This window comes from Salvia hispanica, chromosome 4 (assembly GCF_029641045.1).
Source record: "Salvia hispanica isolate PSC_SH4W2 chromosome 4, Shi_PSC_v1, whole genome shotgun sequence".
Taxonomy (NCBI): Eukaryota; Viridiplantae; Streptophyta; class Magnoliopsida; order Lamiales; family Lamiaceae; genus Salvia; species Salvia hispanica.
In genome coordinates, this window is record NC_142695.1 from 44,423,887 (window position 1) to 44,447,986 (window position 24,100).

A 24,100-nucleotide genomic window follows, 5' to 3' on the forward strand; every position below is an offset into this window, starting at 1 on the left:
AAATTTGATCCTTTATTTTTAAACCTCAACTAATCAATAGTACTAATAGAGTAGTATTTTTAAATCAACTAATCTATTTTAATATGGATTTGAGTACAAGCTTCTGGCCAATTTTGATTTAACTAGTGAATTAAATACATCAAAATCCCAATAACATTATATCTTAGATTATGCATATCGAAATTCGTAGTATATATATGCACAACACACAAGTATATAAATATTGTTAAAAGGCTTATTTCAAACTTTTCTTTTTGTTTAAAAACGGGTCATCCACTTACTGTTTTGTAGGTATATTACTCCCCCCGTTCCTTCATAATTGAGTCATTTTTCCATTTCAGAAAGTTCCCTCATAATTGAGTCATTTCGATATATAGTAACATTTTCCCCTCTCTTACTTTATTCTCTCTATTTTATTCACTTTTTACTTTATTCTCTCTACATTTCTCTCTTTCTAACTTTTTTATCTATTTATTTAACACACTCAACATTCATTTCTTAAACTCCGTGCCGAAAAGTTCCGCCTCAACTATGAGGGAATGGAGGGAGTATTTGTTTCAATATTTTATATAGTTTATACCATCAGTCGAATTTTAGGTGGAATCTTTGTTGACGTAGATTGAGATTTCAAGTTGGATTGAGATTTAAATTACGAAAAATATGTGTGTGTGATCCAAAGTGTAATCATAAAGAGGTTGATCTTAAAGTTGGATTGAGATTTTAAGATGAATTTCAATATAGAGATGCAAATATTCCACCTAAAATTCGACCCATGAAATAAACTAGAAAAGTTAAAATTTCATGATTTAATTAGTAGATTTAAACTTTATGGGATAGACCAGCTTTTGACCAAACTTGATAATTCAAATGACTAATACCCTTATTTTTAAGTGTAAAATAATTTAGTTAAAAATTAGATAAGTTTTACTAGACTATAAATTTGACTAAGAGAAGCTTTGAAACAGTATTTGTATTTTAAAAACGACGCTATTTATTTCCTTTTGTCACACAAACTTTCCCTCATTTCTTACTCTAAATTAAGTGATCAAACAAACTCCAATTCTAAATTCCAATTTCCAAACTCAGTCATGTCAATGAACGACGACGACGATGACTTCTTCAATCGCCAAAACAACAGCGATCTCAACAGCAAGATCATGCTCACCGCCATCGTCTCCCTCTCCGTCGTCGTCCTCCTCGTCACAGTCCTCCACATCTACGCCCGCTGCGTCCTCCGCCGCCAAGCCCGCCATCAGGCCTCCCTCCGCCGCCTCGGCTTCATCGCCTCCTCCGCCGCCACCTTCCGACCCCCCGACCCCCAAATCACCGGCGTCGACCCCTCCGTCATCGCCTCCCTCCCCAAATTCCTCTTCAAATCCGCCTCCTCCGCCGCCCTCGAGTGCCCCGTCTGCATCAGCGCGCTCGAGGACGGCGAGATCGCTCGGATTCTGCCCAATTGCAAGCACACCTTTCATGCAGATTGCATCGATCGCTGGCTCGGATCCAATTCCACGTGCCCGGTGTGCCGGACGGAGGCGGAGCCGCGCCTTGTGGCGGAGCCGAGGGAGGGATTGGCCGCGGCGCCGACTGCTCCGCCGGTGGAGGGGACGTCGGAAGCGAAGATCGGCGGCGGATCGAGCTCGAGATTGAGCTCGTTCCGGCGGATTCTAAGTAGAGAGAGATCTTCTAGAAGAATCCAGAGTCAGTCGTGCGGGCAGGAAGACGGGCTGCCCGATCTCGAGAGGCAGTGAATGTGAATGGACGTACAACTGTTCTGGCCTAACTGCCATGTGCTTCTCCGGTTTGTACCTTTTGTTGAATACTATGCATATACACAATTAATTAAAGATATATTTGTTCAAACCAAGATGGATAGAGTTTTGCAGTTTAATTTGTAGGCGCACGGAGATTTTCTATTTCATGTCATTTTTAATAATTTATAATGTTGTGTATAATAATATTCATTTTATTGCCTGGGTGAAAAATAATTTTAGATGCTTAGCTTGAGCTAAACTGATAATCAGCTATTCATTTTTATTTTCTTGTTTAAGTTTTGAGTACTTGTTTAAACTCATTATACAGTTTTCACATGATCGTTGCAATAATATCACTGTATTTAATTTTATTATAAAATTAACAAAATTTTGAAAGTGGTTGAAGTATTAACGTGGCATTACCAAAACAGGTGTGGCCACATTTCCGTTGCACGATATTGGTACTTTTGAATTCGATAAATATTGCGTTCAATATACTACCAAATTTCTAATGTTAGGAATAAATGGTGGGTGTTGATAAGTTGCAATATTTCAAAAACTGTGTTAAAATTGAAAAATAGGTAAAAGAATTGTTCATCAATAACTGACAAGTAATAGTATAAACTTGGCATTCTTTCATCCATATGCATAAATGAGTTAAGTAAGAAATTTAAAAGGCGTCCGCATGATCAGAGGAAAAGAAATTTCTGCGCATTTGGTAACCTAATATTGCGGTCATTATATAATTGATTATCAAAATTGATTAGCGTGCTAAAGATTATCGACTAATTAACTTATTAGGTAGGGCGGCAGCATGTGAAACTGAAATCTTGGGGTATTTTCTAATTGTCAAACCGTTGACTTTAATATTTAGAGCATCCATAATGCTATATCTCTTATTAATATTTTACACAAATCTTAGTACCATTTTTTTACTTCATTCTTTATTTAAAATACGAAAAAATATTGAAATTTAAAATTTAAGTATATAGTTAAAATTCTAAAATTGCACATTATTAAAAGTAAAAAAATACATGATTAAAATTTTAAAACTGCACCTTATTGAAATTCAAAAATATATTATGAAAATTTCAAATGTGAAATTCATTGAAAATTAAATTCAATTTACATAATGGAGATAAAATTTAAAATAACATTTTCGTCTTCAATGTATTCATCAAATAAAATTTCAAACTCAAATCAATATTAAACTAACCAAACTTAAGAAACACCAGTGTCAGACTAGACTCAAATCAATATTAGATCAGTTATACCGCTACTTTTATCCCTAAGAAATGAATTTGCTTTTTGGTGATAGAAGTGCAATTTAGTTGGTAGGACGATTCACCTCTATTTAATAGATCTGAAGTTTGAATAATACTTTCTTTGTCCCATATAATTTTACTCAGTTTTCCATTTTAGTCCATCCTATATAATTTTACTCATTTCACTTTTACCATTTTTGGTAGTGGACCTCATATCCACTAACTCATTTCTACTCACATTTTATTATAAAACCAATACTTTAAAAGTAGGACTCACATCCCACCAACTTTTTCAACCCACTTTCTATTACATTTCTTAAAATCCATGCCAAGTCAAATTGTGTAAAATTATATGGGACGGAGGGAGTAATATTTAATAAATTGGGAATTCGATTTCAATAAAAATGAGTTTTAAAATTATTACTCTTAAAATAAGTTTGATATTAAAAAATTACTCTTAAAATTATTCCCTATGAAAAATGAATTAGCTCTCTTGGAATAAGTTTAATCCTGAAAATTATTCTGCCTCGTGACACGTAGTTTTAGGGTGTATCAGTGAAGTCACTGTGATAATGTTTCATTTTAATGAAATAAAAGTGTTGAGATATATTTCATGTTCCATCTATTATTTGTAGCAGTTCTTGAAATCAGTTACCAAAATTAGATAAACATACAAAATGGAAGAAATTGTCTAATAAACAAACCACACGCAAACGTGTTTTGACCATATCAAATCAAAATATTATACGATTTCGGCCTCTTTCGCTTTCAGAATAAATATTTTACTATATATGGCGATAAAAGAAACTTGTGATTTAAAATCTGAATTTATAGTGTTTGATGAAAATATCTCAAACTATACAAACCTTCTTGAGTGGTAAACTGTAACTTTTGGGCTACTAGCCAAAAATATGTTAGTTATAAGTCATTTCAGATCTTCACTGCCTTGAGTAGTAAATTGTAAACTATTGGACTACAAGATAAAAATATGTCCAGATCGTCTTTGATTGTGCTAAGAAAAAAACTACTATATGGTTTCTAAGAGTGTCCACTATAGTTGGCCGGGCCAAGCCACAAAATCGTGGCCGGGCCACCAACGCTCATGTTTCCCACTATGGTGGACATGCCCAAGCCACACAATAATTTATTTTTTTCATTTTGTTTATATTTTAACTAAGAAAATGGGAAAAAATGGATATGTTTATAGAATTTGTGTAGGAATGGGATAAAAAATGGGTATATTTATAGAATTAAGAAAAAAAAATGAAAATGGGGAGAGCTGCGGCTCGGGGCCGCTGCAATAGGGGAGCCGCGGCCGGGCCACGCGAGTGGCGCTCTCGTGGGCACTCCCCCCCACCACAAACGCCCATGAATTCTACTATAGGGAGCTGCGACTGGGCCACGGGAGAGCCACGAGCCGCGGCTCTCCTATAGTAGACGCTCTAATGTGTAGCTAATTATGTGGTGTATACACATTCAGTGGCAAAGCCAGAATTTTCATGATGGGGGGGCCAAGTCACGGTTAATAGATATTGGGTTTGTTCGATGCAGGTGATGTCTGAAGCTTGAAATAAACAATATTTTCGATTTTTACATAAGTATAATGGATGGAAAAATGAATTTTTTATGAATCGGACAAATTTGATTTTATGGAAAATTGGTGATAAACATATAATGTTCATGATTTTAGGGATTCGGTAAGTTGTTTTGACAACATTCCATTCCATGTGAATTACGTACATTTTTCTCTAGCACAAAAGATACGAAGACCAGAGATAAACTAACACACTGCCACAAGTTAGAGGTCAGTCAAGTTTGATATGAGTGGACTCAGCGGTCTGCCGACGAGATTCAACAACCGTTTAAGTCCTGCCGAGCGGTCCGCTAAGTCGCTCTATGTCTTCTTAATAAGGCTAGAATTTGAAGCTATCTTATCCCCTAACACTAAGGGTCTTCTTGGTATGATGGAATGGAATGACATTCCTATCTTCATTCAATTCCTTTGGTTGGCATTTTTCTACCTTAGGAATCACCATTCCCAGAGTTGTCAACTGGGCCGGGCTGGCCAGGCCCACCAGTGAAGCGAAGCGGGCCTAGGTTGGGCTCATCAGTTGAGATGGGCTCCAATTAGGCCATTTTGTAAACCCAAGCCCGGCCCAGGCCTAGGACCATTCGAAGCCCACCCCAGGCCCAGGACCGGCCCATGCCCAGGACCAACCTAGGCCCGGGCCCATCAGAGGCCCACCTTCTATAATAAGTACTCCCTTCGTCCTAGATTTATAGTCACATTTTGCCATAAAAGTCCCTCCCATATTTATAGTCACATTTAGAATTTTCCATATTTGGACATAAAATTTTACCTCATTATTCACTAAAATTACACCCAAATGTCATTATCTACATTAAAATAAATCAAAACAAAAATAAAAAACCAAAAAATCAAAAAGGGACCCACCTTCAACCAACTCACTTTATTTATTAGGCCATCCGCATCCCTGTCTCTTAGCCGTCTCATCTCTTAACTATTCATGAGCCCCACTATACTTTTCAGCTCATCTCTTAACTAAGAGACAACACATGCATCCCTCCATCTCTTAACCATCTCTTAACTATTCATTCAATTTCATTTTTTATTTTTAATTCCAACAAATTCATTTAATAAAAACACACTTCATTAAATAAAATAAAAATTACAATTTAAATACCTAAAAAAATAAAAAAAAATACATAATTTAAAATCCCAAAAAATAAAAAAAATACATAATTAAAATACTCTAAATTAAACTATAAAAACTACTCCGCCAACGAATCATCCCCTGAAGTCGCCGGTGCACCCAAGTTAGATCGATCCTGAATACCAAGTTGAGCTCTCAGATGCTCAATTTCGTCCATATGGGCTTCAAATTGGCGAGGATTCATATTTTAAGTGTCAGCCATCGTGGCGACCAGGTACATGGACATTAGGCTGTTGTAGCCCGTGCCCGTGCCGGAGCCCGAGCCCGAGCCCGCCTGGCTTGATTCGCCGCGGCCCCTCCCCCTCGCTCTCGCCGCCTTCGCCGCCTTGGTCCCTTGCGGCCGACGTCGTGCACCGGAAGAAGACCCCCTGCATCATCGGTTGTGAGGTGTTGCCTTCACCGCCATCACTAGACGAGTAGTGGCCACGTGTCGTGTGCTTCGTGCGTTTCGAGCCCGACTCGACACTGCCAGCCCACCTTTCAAGGTGGTGGACTTGCGACCAAACATTGACAAACTTGAAATCTTTACCGACGTCGTTTTTGAAGACCCACAACGCCGCTCTCAGAATGTCGGCTCCACTGGCTCCGCTTTGATAATTCGCCTCTTCTGCCCTGAATATCGTGCAAAAATTTTTGGCATCTTTGTCGCATCGGTCCCAATGACTGCGGAGCATCTTCACGTTGCAGGCAAAGGTGTTCTTCGGCCTTCGTGCGTTGTAAACTTCGGTGATTTTTTTCCAAAAACACTTGTTGGTTTGTTAATTCCCGACGACAGGATCGTACGAGACGTTGATCCAAGCGTCGTACAGAGCCAACGTCTCTTTTTGGCTGTATGGATGATGGGTGCTGTCCCCCACAACCTCGTGGTCGCCCTCTTCCTCCTCGGCATTGATGCCGATCCTGAGGCCGATCCTGCCGGAGCCTCCACCTATTGGCCAGTCGGGCAAAGTGCGTTCAGGCGCTAAAAATTTCTCCGGAATTTGGGATTACCCCGGCGATTGCCCATACCTTTTGGGAGGAGGGACGATAGTATGCATCCACATCAAAATGTGGTGTTTGGTACGCCGGCGGAGTGGTCGAGGCTTGGGTGCCCGGCGACGAATCGGGAGTACCCAAAAAGTTGTACATGCTCGCCCAATCGTCGAACGAGTTCAAGTTGAACCCGCCAGAGCGCCACCTGCCGGAACCGCCGCCGCCGCCGGAGCCACCGCCGTTGGAGTTTCCATCGCCGAACATTTTTTCAACAATTTGAGAAAAAGGAATAGATGAGTGTTTGTGTGTAAAATGGTGAATGGAGTATGAAGTATATTTATAGAATAAATACTCCCTCCGTCCACGAAAATTTGTCCCAGTTTTCCATTTCCGTCCGTCCCCCAAAATTTATCCCATTTCACTTTTACCATTTTTGGTAGTGAACCCCATATTCCACTAACTCATTCCTACTCACATTTTATTATAAAACTAATATATAAAAGTAGGACCCACAATCCACTAACCTTTTCAACTTACTTTCCATTACATTTCTTAAAACTCGTGCCCTGTCAAACCGGGACGAATTTTCGTGGACGGAGGGAGTAAAAGAAAAGAAAAAAAAATTTAAAAAAATCGACCGTCTGATACAACGGTCATTTGACCGTTCAAATTTTTTTTTTATTAAATTCGAATTTTTCGAATTAAAAAAAAATTTATTACGTCATAATTCCGACGCCCACTCGCGGCCCGGCGAGTGGGCGTCACGCCATACTCCAGCGCGCGCCACGTGGGACGCGCGCGTCGTCTCGCCAGCTCGAGGCCGGCCTCGCTGGCACGCGTCGCGTGACGAGATGCCTCGTCTCATCGAGACGAGCGTCATAACGCTGTCTCGATGTTGTCGCGTCTGCGATGCGGATGCTCTTAAACACTTCATCATCTCACTCCACCAATTCATTTCATTTATTACACACTCCACCTCTCATTTCATTAATTACACACTCCACCAATTCCTTAAAACCCGTGCCATAACTAAATGTGACTATAAATCTGGGATGGAGGGAGTATTTTTTTAAAATGTAATTAGGTGATTAATCACTAATAATAGTGTATTTCTCTATTTATGCATTTCATCTTGTGCACAAAATGTTAATTTTGTCTATATCATTCCAATATTTTGGATGTCTCCGAATGGCTCAAACAGTAATAGTTTAAGATCAACATAAGTTTCAAACTAAATCATGATTACATCTATTTTTTTATATATAATTTTTTTTATAAAGACGTATAAAGGATGATTCTAAAGTTTAACTTTAAGAATATTACGTATTAAAACCTTAATATATGATGATAATTATAGAATTCTTTAAATTTGTTAGTTAGTTTATATACTTGTAGCTTTAAAAATACAACATCAACCCCTATGTCATCATCTACTAATAAAATAAAACTAACAATATTGGTTATTCCTTTAGTTATACACTTACTTTTAAATAGAATAAAGAACATGAAAAATATTATTCACATAAAATCAATAAATGAACTTAAACACATTATTAAATTTAGATTTAATTCATGTGATATAAAAATACAAGTTATATGTTTTATTTTTGCATATAATATCTTTAGGGGCCGTTTGGTAGCTATGTTTCGCCTAGATAAGAGATTAATCTGGGTTTATTTGTTTGTTTGGTAGTTATGTTACCAAACATAGTAGCCCGTGTTTTATTTCCGGCCCGCACAAAGTCCACTGAAAATCTTATGTTTTAGTCATATTTGTAACTACCCAAAATCCTATGTTATTTATCATGGAAGCCTAGTTAAGTTAGCAAAATACAATTTTACCCATCAAAATTTCTAACCCATCAATTTTACTTAGTTGTTGTATTGAAGGACGTCATTTTCCTATTAAATCATATTAAGAATTTTGTTGATGTCAATTTGTTGTTCTAATTATATTACTTTGTTATTTCATTTACATTATATTATATTATAATATTCTCATTATATTACTTTATGTTCTCATTATATTACATTAGATTAAATCGTATTATATTCTCATTATATTACTTTATTTATATTATATTATATTATACTTATAATTACGTAATACTTGAAGGCAATTACTTTTGTTTTGAACATAAATATACGATGTTGTTCAATCCACAAACGCTTTAAACTTCAAAAAAATTGAACATATAAAATTTGGTACTTGATAAAATATTTTCATATAGAATTTGTCCAAAATAATAATTGATTATTCATAAAATTTGTCCAAAATTATTAATGCTCACAAAAATAGAATACCAAAATAAATATAAGTTTTTTGATATAAAGATGCTAATTTTTGTAAGGAGTTTAGCTTGAAAAGATGTTAATTTTAAACAAAATGATTTTATAGGAATAATTAGGGTAAAATGATGATAGTTTAGTAATTAACTTAAACTAATGAGGATAATTTTGACAATCATAATTTTAATCCTTACTTGTGACTTATTGTACCAAACACTACAATAAGATAACTCACAATTATCTTAATCTACCAAACACCCAATATATGTAAATTAACTAATCGAAACTATGATTACTATCATAATGGTATCATGTCTAGTCGAAACATGACATAGCTACCAAACGAGCCCTTAAAATACTTAAACAAAAAATTTAAACAAAGCCCAGCCCAGCCCGGGCCCACGTGGCAAGTGGGCCTGGGCTGGGCCTGGCTAAGCAAAATTAGAAAAAGCCAGGCCCAGCCCATGTCTAAGGCCAGTCCGCCTTAGACATGGGCCTAGGCCGAGCTGGGCCTAAATATAGGCGGGCCTCGACGGGCTCGGACCGGGCTGGGCCAGCCCGACCCACTTGGCATCTCTAGCCATTCCATTCCACATGGGAATAATTATTCCTTCCATTTAGCTAAGGAATGACCATTATATTCCATCCCATTTTTCTCTTTTCTTTTTATTTTATATTTTAATTATAAAATATAGTAGTATTATATTATATTTAAATTTAATATCACTCAATTTTATAATAAAACTAAAATTTTAGAATTTTTAATTATTAATAAAAATCCACACTACACACATTGCACACACACTACACAACTATGCACAAACTATACATTGCACACACTATGCACACACTATACATTGCACACACATTGCACACACTACACATAATTTACACACACCACTAATTCCATTCCAGTTATATTCCTTATATTAACCAAGCATAAGAATGGAATGAAATCTCCATTCCATTCCCATCCTCGTTCCATTCTACCATACCAAGAAGGCCCTAAGTCTATCCCAATTCAGATAGGACAAATTAGCCCTATATAAATCACATTTCAAAACCATAACTATACGTCAGTACAATTTTAATTTAGTACTGGTTAGATCAGAAAATTTTGAAGATCAAGAGAAAAAAACATAACACAAGAAAATCATTTAAATTAATCTAAAGATTAAAGAGAAACAAACAATTGAAAGAACCTACTAAATATCAGATAAGCTCTTCTCGGCTTATGGGCCAATCAAGCTGAAATTTTATAGAACTGTAAATTTCGAATATAATCCCAGATGTAGTATGTAAGTATCACTCTAGAGATTAAAAACAAACAGACAATTGTAATACAAATTCGTTGTAATTTTTCTTACAAGTTCATTTAATTTTTCATTTCAGCCAACAATCTCTCCTGCTTCCTTATGATATCCAAAACAGACTTTGCAGATTCAACAAAAGAATCATCAGCATTAAACATAATCCGATGATTTAAAAATCAGTATGGATCTCAGTTATTGAGTTTTTTTATATATCGCTATTAGTTTAACTATGTCAATCATTATTAGTGTATGTAGTGTGTGCAATGTGTGTGCAATGTTTGTGCAATGTATAGTTCACACACCTGATATATGTGGCGCCTTCGCCTTCTCGTTGGCCCGCGCCTTCGCCTCAGCCTTGTCAATTAGCTCAACATCGGCCAACGCAGAATCGTTGCAATCTTTGAGCCATATAAGTTTGTCACTTTGGAGGTGTGTAGTCACAACATGCTGCAAATATTCAAGTACTATATATGATGAAAAATGTATGCATCCACTTGAAACTGTACACAAACAACTTTTCTTTGAAATCAGCAATCCAAGAAAGTAATACTCAATTATACCTTGTTATCACTCTTCTCCACATTTGCTAGATGTTCTGCCAGTCTCTCCACTCTGCTGCTCTGCGTGCCTTTGCCAGTTGCAGCATGTCGAGCCTGGCTTCTGAAGCCGGCTCCACCCCAGCCGGGCAAGTTTGTTTTTGCTGGAGACGAGGCGCCCTCTGCACCTACTTGATCAGCAACTATGCAAGGAGATGGGATTGCAGAGACAGGAGGCTGATGATGATCATCTTTGTAGATCATCCCACTCGTCCCTCCATTGCTCGGACCACCAAACTTTAATTTCGAACCACTCTGCCTAGAACATTCTCGATCCACTCTTGCTGCTGCTACCTTACCCTTACGCGGCTTTCTACCTTCTGCTTGTCGTTGGTGGCATCCGTTAATTGATGCTTGAAGCTGCCAAGAAACGCGCCTCAGTTAACATTTAGATGAAACACCTCAAAGCAAAACATTTCACATCATCTAACCTTCACATTAACTTCCTTCTCCTTTTCATACAGAACCAATTCCTAAACAAGTAATCCGATGAATCTAATCAAATGAACTAAACAGATGAAATAAGGCATTCAAGAGAGAAAGAGAGAGAGGTACCTCTTTCTCATACTTTTCCAAATCTGGAAACAGAGAGCCAATTATTTTATCGAAGACTAAATCATCTCTCAAAGAGCAACGGCTTGCACAGTGCTTACGGCAAGCAGGGCATTCCTTGTTCCTAACAGCAAATAATTTAGTAAAAATGACACTCATATTTATGTGTGTGTGAGAGTGTTAGTGTGAGAGAGAAAGAGTGAAGTACCCCAGCCTCATAGATTTGTTTATGCATTCTTTGCAAAAGCGGTGTTAGCATCCCATTACAGCCCTTGTGCTCTTCGATACGCCTGTGTTTATATATGTAATGTTTAATTCACCAATTCGATTCTAAATAGTCTTTTCATTTCGTGTCATTTCATTTCTAACATATGTAAGTAGTGAAACGCACACAAAAAGGTACCTAAACAAATGGCGCATTGCACATTGCTGCGAACTTCAGAAAGTGACACAGTAATGACTCTGCAGAAAAAATGAAAATACAAAGTTAATAGGTATCACAAAATATGTGTACTTTAATCAAAACGAAATTTAACACACAATATGATGGAAGTAGTAATGGATCATTGAAAAAGAAATGTCAATTGAGCCTATCTGCAAATAAGCAATAGATATCAGCTAACTTTGATTACCCAAATTGACGGATGTACATATAAACGATAGATATGTCTATCCTCAGTTCATCAAATTAAGCGCATGTGCATATAAACAATAGATACCGCAACCAATATTTCCCCAATTGAGCGCATGTACATAAAAACCATAGATACTGATTTTCTTGATTACTCCAATTGAGCGCATGTGCAAATACGCAATAGATACCACTACCATTGATTACCCTAATTGAACGCATGTATATATAAACAATAGTTACCGCTATCCTTAATTCCCCAATTGAGCGCATGTGCAAATAAACTATAGATATCGATACCACAGATTAACCTAATTGAACGCATGTACATATAAATGAAACAATAGCAATTATTACCATTGATTACCCAATTGAACGCATGTACATACAAACGATAGATACCGCCATCCCCAATTACCCCAATTGAGTGCATGTTCAGATAAACAATAGATCCCGCCGCCATTGATTAACCTAATTGAGCGCATGTGCAAATAAACAATAGATCCCGCCGCCATTGATTAACCTAATTGAACGCATGTACATAGAAACGAAGCAATAGACACCGCTACCATTGATTAACCTAATCGAGCATATAAAACATAAATACCGCTATCCTCGATTGCATCTAGGGCGCACCAAAATTGAATTGAACAAGAAAGGAAGTTGAATCATTACTCATCGTATTCATCGGGGTTAGTGCCGCTATAGTCGGAATCCAAGACTTAAGTGAAAATAATAATAAAAAATTAATAAAAAAATTAGAAAAAGCCCGGCCCAGCCCAGTCCGCCTTAGACATGGGCCTGGTCCGAGCTGGGCCTTAATATAGGCGGGCCTCAGTGGGCCTGGGCCGGGCTAGGCCGGCCCGACCCACTTGGCATCGTTAGCCATTCCATTCCACATGGGAATAGTTATTCCTTCCATTTAGCTAAGGAATGACCATTATATTCCATCCCATTTTTCTCTTTCTTTTTATTTTATATTTTAATTCTAAAATATAGTAGTATTATATTATATTTAAATTTAATATCACTCAATTTTATAATAAAATTAAAATTTTAGAATTTTTAATTATTAATTAAAAACCACACTACACACATTGAGCACACACACTACACATTATGCACAAACTATACATTGCACACATAATGCACACACACTACACACACTATGCACAAACATTGCATTTACACACACCACTAATTCCATTCCAGTTATATTCCTTATATTAACCAAACACAAGAATGGAATGAAATCTCCATCCTCGTTCCATTCTACCATACTAAGAAGGCCCTAAGTCTATCCCAATTCAGATAGGACAAATTAGCCCTATATAAATCACATTTCAAACCATAACTCTACTTCAGTACAATATCAATTTACAACGGGTTATATCAGAAAATTTTGAAGATCGAGAGAAAAAAACCTAACACAAGAAAATTATTTAAATTAATCTAAAGATTAAAGAGAAACAAACGATTGAACGAGCCTACTAAATATCAGATAAGCTCTTCTCGGCTTATGGGCCAATCAAGCTGAAATTTTATAGAACTGTAAATTTCGAATAATAATCCCAAATGTTTGAGTATGTAAGTATCATTCTAGAGATTAAAAACAAACAGACAATTGTAATACAAATTCGTTGTAATTTTTCTTACGAGTTCATTTAATTTTTCATTTCAGCCAACAATCTCTCCCGCTTCCTTACGATATCCAAAACAGACTCTGCAGATTCAACAAAAAGAATCATTAACATTAAACATAATCAGATGAATTGAAAATCAGTATGGATCTCTGTTATTGAGTTTTTTATATATCGCTATTAGTTTAACTATGTCAATCATTATTAGTGTGTGTAGTGTGTGCAGTGCAATGTATAGTTCACACACTTGATATATGTGGCGCCTTCGCCTCAGCCTTGTCAATTAGCTCAACATCGGCCAACGCATAATCGTTGCAATCTTTGAGCCATATAAGTTTGTCACTTTGGAGGTGTGTAGTCACAACATGCTGCAAATATTCAAGTACTATATATGATGAAAAATGTGTGGATCCACTAGAAACTGTACACAAACAACTTTTCTTTGAAATCAGCAATCCAAGAAAGTAATACTCAATTATACCTTGTTATCACTCTTCTCCACATTTGCTAGATGTTCTGCCAGTCTCTCCACTCTGCTGCTCTGCGTGCCTTTGCCAGTTGCAGAACGTCGAGCCTGGCTTCTGAAGCTGGCTCCACCCCAGCCGGGCAAGTTTGTTTTTGCTGGAGACGAGGCGCCCTCTGCACCTACTTGATCAGCAACTATGCAAGGAGATGGGATTGCAGAGACAGGAGGCTGATGATGATCATCTTTGTAGATCATCCCACTCGTCCCTCCATTGCTCGGACCACCAAACTTTAATTTCGAACCACTCTGCCTAGAACATTCTCGATCCACTCTTGCTGCTGCTACCTTACCCTTACGCGGCTTTCTACCTTCTGCTTGTCGTTGGTGGCATCCGTTAATTGATGCTTGAAGCTGCCAAGAAACGCGCCTCAGTTAACATTTAGATGAAACACCTCAAAGCAAAACATTTCACATCATCTAACCTTCACATTAACTTCCTTCTCCTTTTCATACAGAACCAATTCCTAAACAAGTAATCCGATGAATCTAATCAAATGAACTAAACAGATGAAATAAGGCATTCAAGAGAGAAAGAGAGAGAGGTACCTCTTTCTCATACTTTTCCAAATCTGGAAACAGAGAGCCAATTATTTTATCGAAGACTAGATCATCTCTCAAAGAGCGACGGCTTGCACAGTGCTTACGGCAAGCAGGGCATTCCTTGTTCCTAACAGCAAATAATTTAGTAAAAATGACACTCATATTTATGTGTGTGTGAGAGTGTTAGAGTGTGAGAGAGAAAGAGTGAAGTACCCCAGCCTCATAGATTTGTCTATGCATTCTTTGCAAAAGCGGTGTAAGCATCCCATTACAGCCCTTGTGCTCTTCAATACGCCTGTGTTTATATATGTAATGTTTAATTCACCAATTCGATTCTAAATAGTCTTTTCATTTCGTGTCATTTCATTTCTAACATATGTAAGTAGTGAAACGCACACAAAAAGGTACCTAAACAAATGGCGCATTGCACATTGCTGCGAACTTCAGAAAGTGACACAGTAATGACTCTGCATAAAAATAAAAATACAAAGTTAATAAGGTGTCACAAAATGTGTGTACTTAAATCAAAACGAAATTTAACAAATATGATGGAAGTAGTAATGGATCATTGAAAAAGAAATGTCAATTGAGCCTATGTGCAAATAAGCAATAGATAACAGCTAACTTTGATTACCCCAATTGACGGATGTACATATAAACGATAGATATGTCTATCCTCAGTTCATCAAATTAAGCGCATGTGCATATAAACAATAGATACCGCAACCAATATTTCCCCAATTGAGCGCATGTACATAAAAACCATAGATACTGATTTCCTTGATTACTCCATTTGAGCGCATGTGCAAATACCCAATAGATACCACTACCATTGATTACCCTAATTGAACGCATGTACATATAAACAATAGTTACCGCTATCCTTAATTCCCCAATTGAGCGCATGTGCAAATAAACTATAGATATCGATACCACAGATTAACCTAATTGAACGCATGTACATATAAATGAAACAATAGCAATTGTTACCATTGATTACCCAATTGAACGCATGTACATACAAACGATAGATACCGCTATCCCCAATTACCCCAATTGAGTGCATGTTCAGATAAACAATAGATCCCGCCGCCATTGATTAACCTAATTGAGCGCATGTGCAAATAAACAATAGATCCCGCCGCCATTGATTAACCTAATTGAACGCATGTACATAGAAACGAAGCAATAGACACCGCTACCATTGATTAACCTAATCGAGCATATAAAACATAAATACCGCTATCCTCGATTGCATCTAGGGCGCACCAAAATTGAATTGAACAAGAAAGGAAGTTGAATCATTACTCATCGTATTCATCCGGGTCAGTGCCGCTATCGTCGGAATCCAAGACTGAATTGCCCAAAAAAAAGTTTATTCGAAAACGAAAATAAAATAAAAAAATAAAACATAAATTCTTTGAAAATCGAGAAATATCGGCGTGCACGTAAAATAAAAAAGGAAACCTGCTGGTGGGGTTTCTTGAATTTGTGGTTGCTCTGGTGGAGCTTGTTGAACTTCTTGATGAGGCGGAGACGGAGGCGGTGGAGCAGCACTACTGATAAACCGAGTAGGCGTGCGCTTGCGGCGGTGGCGGCGGCGGTGGTTCTGCGGCGGCATCGATTTGTTTTTGTGGGTTTAGGGATATGGTTTTCACACGATAAAATGCTGCTCCGTTTCAACTTTTATATACGAGCAAGAGAATCTGAAACAGTACATCGTCTACACAACTTTTTTTTCACTATTTTTAGTTTCGAATTTTTTTTTTTCTCTGCGAGTTTCAGTTACGACTCTTGTTTCGCTGTCATCGAAATAGATTCACTTCAACTGTGTGTAAAATATCATATTTATGTTTTTTATGACGATTTTAATCTGCGGCAATATCCGGGCTGTGACTGTGAAAAGTGCATCCATCATAATTAAATATGGTGTGTATATATGACTATATGAGATAAAATAGGAACATAAAATCTTTTTATTTTTCAAAAATATACTTGTATTGGTACTTTTTGGGGAGTGATAAATGAGGTTTTGAGATTTGTACCCTTATAATGGTAGATTTTATTCAACTATTCATACATTGTCAATAATTAAATACACAATTAAATTAAATTTGGAAATTTGTTAAAAAATGAAGGTTTTTTGTTTTTATAATACACCCTCCGTCCACGATTAAGAGTCTCATTTCTAAATGGCACGGGTTTTAAGAAAATACTCTCTCAGTCCATGATTAAGAGTCTCATTTCTAAATGGCGCGGGTTTTAAGAAATGTTAAGAAAAGTGGGTGGAAGAAAGTTAGTGGAATAGATGCCCCACTTGTATATATTAGTTTTAAATGATATGTGAGTGGAATGAGTTAGTGGAATGTGAGGTCTCTTTATCATTTATGGTAATTATGAACCAGGACTCTTATTCGTGGACGTAGGGAGTAGTGTTTATTTTTTCACAACAATATGTCTCAATTATATCGAAATTCTATTTCATTTGCTATAGAGGGGACTATAAAGTTTAAGAAAATATGAAGAAATAATAGACAATAGCTGTACCTAGGTCCAATTCAACGGGTCAGTCGATCGTGTTTTGGGTCTAGCCTACTCGTCAGTGAAGACATTGATAAACATGGAATCATACATATTTTAAGATCATCGATCCGGAACAGTGCCCTTTGTGGCGGAACAGTGCCCTTTGTGACGGGATGGTTAAGGGATGTCGTTGGAGGTGTCCCGTTCCATGGGGGGCTTCCCGGTCTGGAGGGCTGTCCCGTCCCTTAGCTTATTTTGTTGTTTTTTTCTTTCAATTTATTCCAATATTATATATATATGCACCATTCATCATATAATTTTTTTATTATTATTTTTTCTCTCTAATTTTGTTAATTTTTAACTATGATTTTAAATAATGTACTATAAGTGTATTTATAAATTTTTAGAGTTTAAATTATACTCCATAATTTTTTATTTTTAGGAATTTGTTATGTAATTTTTGAATTTTTAATGAAGTTTTATTAATAAAATGTTATTTTATTAATTATATTTTAAATTGAAGAATTAAAATAAAGAGATCAATGAATAGTGAAGGGATTGGATAAATGGTTGTAACTTGTAGATGTTGTCTTTTGGTAAGGGCAGGATAAGGGCAGGATGAAGCTCATATTTTTTTTTTTTTACTCACAAAATTTGAAACTTTTTTAGGTTTGGGTTAGTGTAACTCTAAGAATAGGTATTTTTCTCCCAAAAACTAAAAATAAGATTGTTTTTGTAATTTTATTAGAGCTAGCTATCTATCACATTTTAAATTTTAGTGTATCTTGGAGATGGGGTAAGGGTTAGAGTTAGACTTAGATTGTTTTGATAAAAATCATGTGAACTACATATGCTTTAATCTATATTCCTATCATTCACTAGTACTTTATCGCGTTTGATGAGTTTTATGGTAAAAAAAAATTAAAAAGAGATCAAATATAGAAGACACAGAAACAAACCAATGCACTAATGCTGGTCAGCAGTCGCTGATCAGTTCAATTAGAGGGAACTTAGCGGTCTGCCGAAGGAAGTCAACGACCAACCAGAACTTTCCCAATAGTCCACCACCGAGCATAAATAATTGAGGGATGGAGTCATGGAGGTTGTTTTTTAAATACTAGTAAGAAATTGAGATTAAAAAACTGAGGAATAAAGGTATGATTGAGACTCATAGAGTTGAACAATAATTAAAACGAAATTCTGGTATAAACCAGATATGTTAGACCAATTATTTGAATCAAAAGGTTAGATTTGATTGATGAAAACCAAAAATAATTAAACTACTACACCATTTAAAAAAAACTAGTGTAATTTCAAGCTGCCAAAGGCGGCGCAAGATTGAGATCAAGATTCAATTCTGTGGCCTCCTCAACCTCCTCTACTTGATGCTCCTCCTCCTGCTGCATGTAGCGGTGCATATAGCTTTGCAGCACCGGATGTTGTCGGAGGAACTGAATCTCCCCGGCGGCCGCTTGGTTAGCGCCAAGTGAGTCGTCGTTGAAGTTGGTCTTGGCCTTGGAGCCGCGGAAGCTGCGGGCGGCGGCGTCGTAGGCACGCGCGGCCTCCTCGGCGGTGTCGAAGGTGCCCAGCCAGACACGTGTCTTCTTGTTGGGGTCGCGGATCTCGGCGGCGTGGCGGCCCCACGGCCGCTTCCTCACCCCCCTGTAGTGTACGGCAGCGGCGCTTGCAGGCTTCTCCTTCATCGCCATTGTCGTTTAGAAAAATTGAAGTGCAGCGGATGAGGATGTTTATAGAGAGAGGGGTGGGGGGCGGTTAAGGGATTGGTGGTGGGGCCCCTTGTTAGGCGCGTTGAGCGAGGTATTTGACGTGGATAGGGGGAGGCGCCGCCCGAGTGGTTGAGTATACTGTGTGGTGTGCTTTAGCCTTTAGGTTTTAATTCTTCGTGTACAATTCCACGCCTACATTTTCTTTGCACCTTAGGTGATAAAAATAAAAAAAAGAATTAATAGAGAGATGTGCAATTGATAAAAAGAATTACTACCATTTTATCTTTGTATTTATATCGTTAAGTTGTTTAATTTAAAAAAATAAAGTAGGGACAAAATAAAATTAAACACAAATTTTGTCAACTGCGACTAGTTAATGTATTATTATTATGACTCTTGCATCTTATATCAGACATAGTACTATTTAGATTTGAAAGAATTTGCAAAATATTCCTCAGTTCCACGATGATAGAGGCATTTCATTTTTTACACTCGTTTTGAAAAAATGATATATTTCCTCTGTTCTAGTTTTGGAGTCACATTTTGCCATAAAAGTCCGTCCCAGTTTTAGAGTCACATTTAGAATTTTCCATATTTGGTCATACAATTTTACCCCATTATTCATCAAAATTACATCAAAATGGCATTATCTACATTAAAATAAACCAAAACAAAAATAAACATCCAAAAAGTAAGAAAGGGACTCACCTTCAACCAACTCACTTCATTTATTACACACTCTATCATCTCACTTCATTAATTACACACTCCATCAATTTCTTAAAACTCGTGTAATAACTAATTGTGACTCCAAATGTGGATCGGATGGAGTATAAATTAAATAGTTAATGTGGAGAGAGAGTAAAGTAAAAGAGAATAATGTAAAGAAGAGTTTTATGTATATTATTTCCTCTCTTAATTTACTTTTTTTCCTCTTTAAATATTTATAATTAATTTTTTAAAATTAGTTAGCAAAATGAAATCCCTCTATTTACATATTAGTACTACTAGAAACCTTTACTATTTCACAAAGTTAATTGAGAAAGTGAAGCGTTGAAATTGAAATAAAATTGAATGGAGATATGAGGTAGCAGAACATAAACGATGCGGGAATTTAGGGTAGAGATTAATTAGTGAAAGAGTTGTAGAAGCAATAAGAAAATAAATAGAGTCAAAGATGCGGAGGGAGTAGGCCGCCCATGTTGTAATGTAATAATAAGCCGCCGCCGCCGCAGCAGCCTTCCGTCAGCCGCCTCGGATAATTTATCCGTACTCAGATGCTCCAATATTTCTTGTGCTGCCCACTTTCTGTACGACGCGTGTCTATCTCTCTCCACCTGCCCCATTGTGAATTCAATACGTTCTTATCTAAGTTATACCGTCTCCGTCCCTCAAAATTTGTTACACTTTGACTCGACACGAATTTTAAGAAATGTAATGGAAAGTGAGTTGAAAAATTTAGTGGCATGTGGATCCTACTTTTAAAGGATTAGTTTTATAATAAAATATGAGTAGGAATGAGTTAATGGAATATGAGGTCCACTACCAAAAATGATAAAAGTGAAGTGTATCAAATTTTCAGGTACGGACTGAAATGATAAACTGTATCAAATTTTCAGGGACAGAGGTAGTATCTCACATGGTCTCCTGCTCTTTCTCACTCCTTTGTTACCTAGGAATTTTTTAACCATTAAATATTTAATTCAACATTTTTATTTAATGATATAATCATTCCAGAGTTTACTCGTTAAATTTGTCTACTGGCCCATCTATTCAATCAGTCCAAAAGGTGACCAGCCCAAAACTTCATTAATCGCTACGAAAACCTAAATAATCTAATGATTTCTATTAGGCCCCGCTTATAAAAATTAATTTATAATAAATTTATTGAAATGTGGTTGGAGAGGTTTGTATACATCGTTGGTCCAACTCCTTTGAAGGAATTTAGTCCATATATGTCCTCCTTTGATAGGGCCAAAATTACATTGATTTATATGGCCACTGGCCAGAATTGCAAAATGAATAAAAGTTCCTGAATGTTTTCGCAATAATCAATTTCTGGATCTTCTTAATCCTACTTCACTCGGAGAGACAGAAATGTGTCGTCATCGACTTTATATTGATGTGATGATAATATATTAACATTGATGTTTTCACAAGCATCACCTCTTACCATCATTCTTGGGACCTTTTTTTTCTTTTTTTTTGGGTCCAGTGTTCAACTTTTTCAAAAACACCTTTAGATTTAATTTTGTACTAGCCACGTCCACAATCAATAGTTATATCTTTCCATTTTGTACTAGTTTCAACCTCTATTCTCTAATGAAATGAAGAGAAACTTATTTTTCATTAAGAAGTACGTTATTTACTTAACCAATTTTATTTTAAAATTCATAAGTCCACTGTTAAGACTATTGATAGTGGTCATAAGTCGCTCTTAATACTATTGGTAGTGGATGAAGGTAGTACTTGTATGACATAATTAAAATTTTATTACACAGAGTTATTGTATAAAATTCGATACATAGTACTCCCTCCGTTCCATAGTAATGTAGGCGTTTCTTTTCGGCACGGAGATTATGAAAAATCGTGTTAGGTGAGTTAAGTAAAAGGAAAATAAAGTGGAAAATGAAAAAGATAGAGAGATGAAGAGAGAAAAAAAAAAGTAATAGAGAGTAATAGGTGTGGAAAAATATGTTGACTTTTACTAAAAAAGGAAATGACTCTATTAGTATGGAACGATCAAAATGGCAAAATGACTCTATTACTATAGAACGGAGGGAGTACTTCTTTAGAATTTATTGTCACTTTACTACAAAGTTATTAGAATTGAACTCAAAAGTATTAAATACTATCTTATGTATTGAATTATTATAAAAATTATTTTTACAAAATAAATATAAGGGTGAAACACTATATTCATGCGGCAATTTCCCTTGCTCCATTTGGAAGTGAAAAAATAAATCAATTTGATTGATATTTTAGACACTAGTCCTTTAGTTTTTCAGAAAGAAGTCGGAACTAACTTCTAATTAAGTGCTTCTATTTCAGTGGATGAATGTTAATTTGAAATGATTAGTGCCTACCTTGCAGTTGAAGTTATGTTTACTTGATTGCTCGCATGACAGCATGAGTAACGAATCATATACTAGTATAACTTTTCCTTGTAAACTGATATAGTAATATAATTGAAATTTAGTACTCCCTCCGTCCCACATAATTTTATCCAGTATTCCATTTTAGTCCGTCCCATATAATTTTACCCATTTTACTTTTATCATTTTTGGTAGTGGATCCTATATTCCACTAACTCATTCTCATTCACATTTTATTATAAAACCAATACTTTAAAAGTAGGACCCACATCTTATCAACTTTTCCAACTCACTTTCTATTACATTTCTTAAAACCTGTGCTAAGTCAAACTGTGTAAAATTATGTGGGACGGTGGGAGTAGAAAATATGGACTAATACGGACTAATTGCAAGAAGTTCCATTCATCAACTTGGCAATTGCCCAATGCAAAGGGAAAAACAGAGCAAAAAAGGCAAAGAAGTTGGAAGTATTTAGTCTACAACAGAACCCCGTTGCAAGTAAATTCAAACCCTGTCTCATCACCAAAAAAGGACACCCTTAAATCGTTCAAGGATTGATGAACTCCTGTTGAACATCTGCATACCCTTGCTGATTCTCATACTCTTCCATCGAATCGAACTCATATTTGGACTTGTTGTAGCTCCCATTGTAGTAGTATCCCTCCTCATTGCTGCTCTCGCCTCCCACCGGACTGTAGTTGTAGTACTTGTTGTTGTTTTCTATTCTCGTGTCACTCATCCCCTGTGGTTCGTTGTCATAGTAGTACTTGTTGTTCCTTGTGTCACTCATCCCCTGTGGTTGGCTTTCGTGGCCACCAGGGCTGTAGTTGTTGTGCTCGGCATTGTAGTAGTACTCACTGCTGCCTTGTATTCTCGTATCGCTCATCCCCTCGTTGTCATAGTAGTACTTGTTGCCTTCTATTCTCGCATCACTCATGCCTTGTGCCCCGCTCTTGGTATAGGTGTAGGCTTCTCTGTTGTTGTTGTCGTTGTTCAGTTCCTCTGGATTTTCAGAGGAAAACTCATCCTCATCTTCTTCCTCATCCTCAAATGGGGCCGGGGCAGGGCTATCTCCGGCGCTTGTCATACTAGGGGTTGGTGCCAGGTTGTACTCTGGAGTCGGGGCAAGGCTCTCTCCGGCCCCTGTAGGAGTAGGTGCCGGGCTGTATTCGATGCCTTCAATTGTGGGGGCCGGGGATGGGCTCTCTTCATCCCCGAGAGTTGTGGGGGACGGGGACGGGCTGGAGTAGGGGGACGTCGCTGGGACGCCGCTGATTTGGCTTGTGGATGGGGTGGGAGCTGAGGATGGAGTTGGAGATGAAGGGACATCTATTTTGAGATTAGAACTACTAGGTACTGAGACAAAATTGTTTGTGGCTAGGTGAGCATATTTGGAGAAGAATTTGCTCTCTCTAGCTTGAGTTTGGCAACATGTCGTTAAAATTATCAGAATGAAACAAGTAATTGGTTTGACAAGTGTTGCCATTGGTGGCAAGAGAGAGGAAGAGCAAGAAACTGAAGTGGAGTTTGGATTAGGCTGATGTGAAGATTGATAGTATATGTATATATAAAGTGAGATATGTAAGAATGAAACTTGAATTTTGGGTTTGCAAGGCGAAATGTGATGCGGAGATTGAGGAAGTAAAATGAAATGTGGGGTCTATATTACGACATTTTGTACAGCATGTGATCAGAGTAATGAGTCTAGAGCACCAACCTCTCACTATACCATGATTATCGCCATTTTTTATTTATTTTAATACTCTTTTCTTTTTGGATGAAGTTCATTATTTAAAATTTATGGTTTTGGGATAGTGTGTATACACCAATTTGTTATTACCACGCGGATAAATAAAAAGTACCTCCTCCGTCCCAGATAATTTAGGACACTTTGATCCAACACGAGTTTTAAAAAATTTAATAAAAGTGAGTTGAAAAAGTT

The 24,100-nt window shown here is 36.9% G+C and overlaps 4 protein-coding genes and 1 pseudogene across 5 annotated transcripts; 1 reads left to right on the forward strand and 4 right to left on the reverse strand.

Annotated features, from left to right (window-relative positions):
- The first annotated feature begins 986 nt into the window (after positions 1–986).
- Positions 987–2,050, forward strand: LOC125196648 (E3 ubiquitin-protein ligase ATL41-like). The gene has a single exon (XM_048095244.2). It carries the CDS (start codon positions 1,089–1,091, stop codon positions 1,749–1,751), a length of 663 nt encoding a protein of 220 aa, XP_047951201.2. The 5' UTR covers positions 987–1,088; the 3' UTR covers positions 1,752–2,050.
- An 8,282-nt stretch (positions 2,051–10,332) lies between these two features.
- Positions 10,333–11,695, reverse strand: LOC125194363 (uncharacterized). Its single transcript, XM_089056770.1, has 5 exons — positions 11,685–11,695; positions 11,480–11,600; positions 11,356–11,397; positions 10,889–11,284; positions 10,333–10,775 (listed from the first exon to the last, which is right to left on the reverse strand). The coding sequence occupies exons 1-5, from the start codon at positions 11,693–11,695 to the stop codon at positions 10,623–10,625; spliced, it is 723 nt and encodes a 240-aa protein (XP_088912896.1). The 3' UTR covers positions 10,333–10,622.
- Positions 11,696–13,648: 1,953 nt separating this feature from the next.
- LOC125194361 (uncharacterized) lies at positions 13,649–16,441 on the reverse strand. Of its 2 annotated transcripts, XM_048092539.2 has the most exons (9): positions 16,281–16,441; positions 16,122–16,167; positions 15,222–15,280; positions 15,027–15,108; positions 14,820–14,940; positions 14,696–14,737; positions 14,229–14,624; positions 13,995–14,115; positions 13,649–13,830 (listed from the first exon to the last, which is right to left on the reverse strand). In XM_048092539.2, the coding sequence occupies exons 1-9, from the start codon at positions 16,432–16,434 to the stop codon at positions 13,772–13,774; spliced, it is 1,080 nt and encodes a 359-aa protein (XP_047948496.2). In that variant the 5' UTR covers positions 16,435–16,441; the 3' UTR covers positions 13,649–13,771. The 2 variants fall into 2 exon arrangements, with proteins under 2 accessions (XP_047948496.2, XP_047948497.2); XM_048092540.2 differs by lacking the exon at positions 14,696–14,737.
- A 2,082-nt stretch (positions 16,442–18,523) lies between these two features.
- Positions 18,524–19,110, reverse strand: LOC125194365 (ethylene-responsive transcription factor 11 pseudogene; annotated as a pseudogene).
- Positions 19,111–22,541: 3,431 nt separating this feature from the next.
- LOC125194362 (uncharacterized) lies at positions 22,542–23,764 on the reverse strand. Its single transcript, XM_048092541.2, has one exon. The coding sequence runs from the start codon at positions 23,642–23,644 to the stop codon at positions 22,706–22,708; it is 939 nt and encodes a 312-aa protein (XP_047948498.1). The 5' UTR covers positions 23,645–23,764; the 3' UTR covers positions 22,542–22,705.
- Between the last annotated feature and the right edge of the window lie 336 nt (positions 23,765–24,100).

What these genes read in the sequence shown, in the direction of transcription:
- LOC125196648 (XM_048095244.2), top strand. Translation starts at nt 1,089, where the DNA reads ATGTCAATGAACGACGACGACGATGACTTCTTCAATCGCCAAAACAAC.
- LOC125194363 (XM_089056770.1), bottom strand. An exon ending in TGGAAAAGTATGAGAAAGAG is followed by an intron (nt 11,398 to 11,479) that starts GTACCTCTCTCT and finishes TTACTTGTTTAG; the next exon opens with GAATTGGTTCTGTATGAAAA. An exon ending in AGAAGGAAGTTAATGTGAAG is followed by an intron (nt 11,285 to 11,355) that starts GTTAGATGATGT and finishes GTTTCTTGGCAG; the next exon opens with CTTCAAGCATCAATTAACGG.
- LOC125194361 (XM_048092539.2), bottom strand. Translation starts at nt 16,434, where the DNA reads ATGCCGCCGCAGAACCACCGCCGCCGCCACCGCCGCAAGCGCACGCCT. An exon ending in TCAAGAAACCCCACCAGCAG is followed by an intron (nt 16,168 to 16,280) that starts GTTTCCTTTTTT and finishes TGGGCAATTCAG; the next exon opens with TCTTGGATTCCGACGATAGC. An exon ending in GACAAATCTATGAGGCTGGG is followed by an intron (nt 14,941 to 15,026) that starts GTACTTCACTCT and finishes ATTTGCTGTTAG; the next exon opens with GAACAAGGAATGCCCTGCTT.
- LOC125194362 (XM_048092541.2), bottom strand. Translation starts at nt 23,644, where the DNA reads ATGGCAACACTTGTCAAACCAATTACTTGTTTCATTCTGATAATTTTA.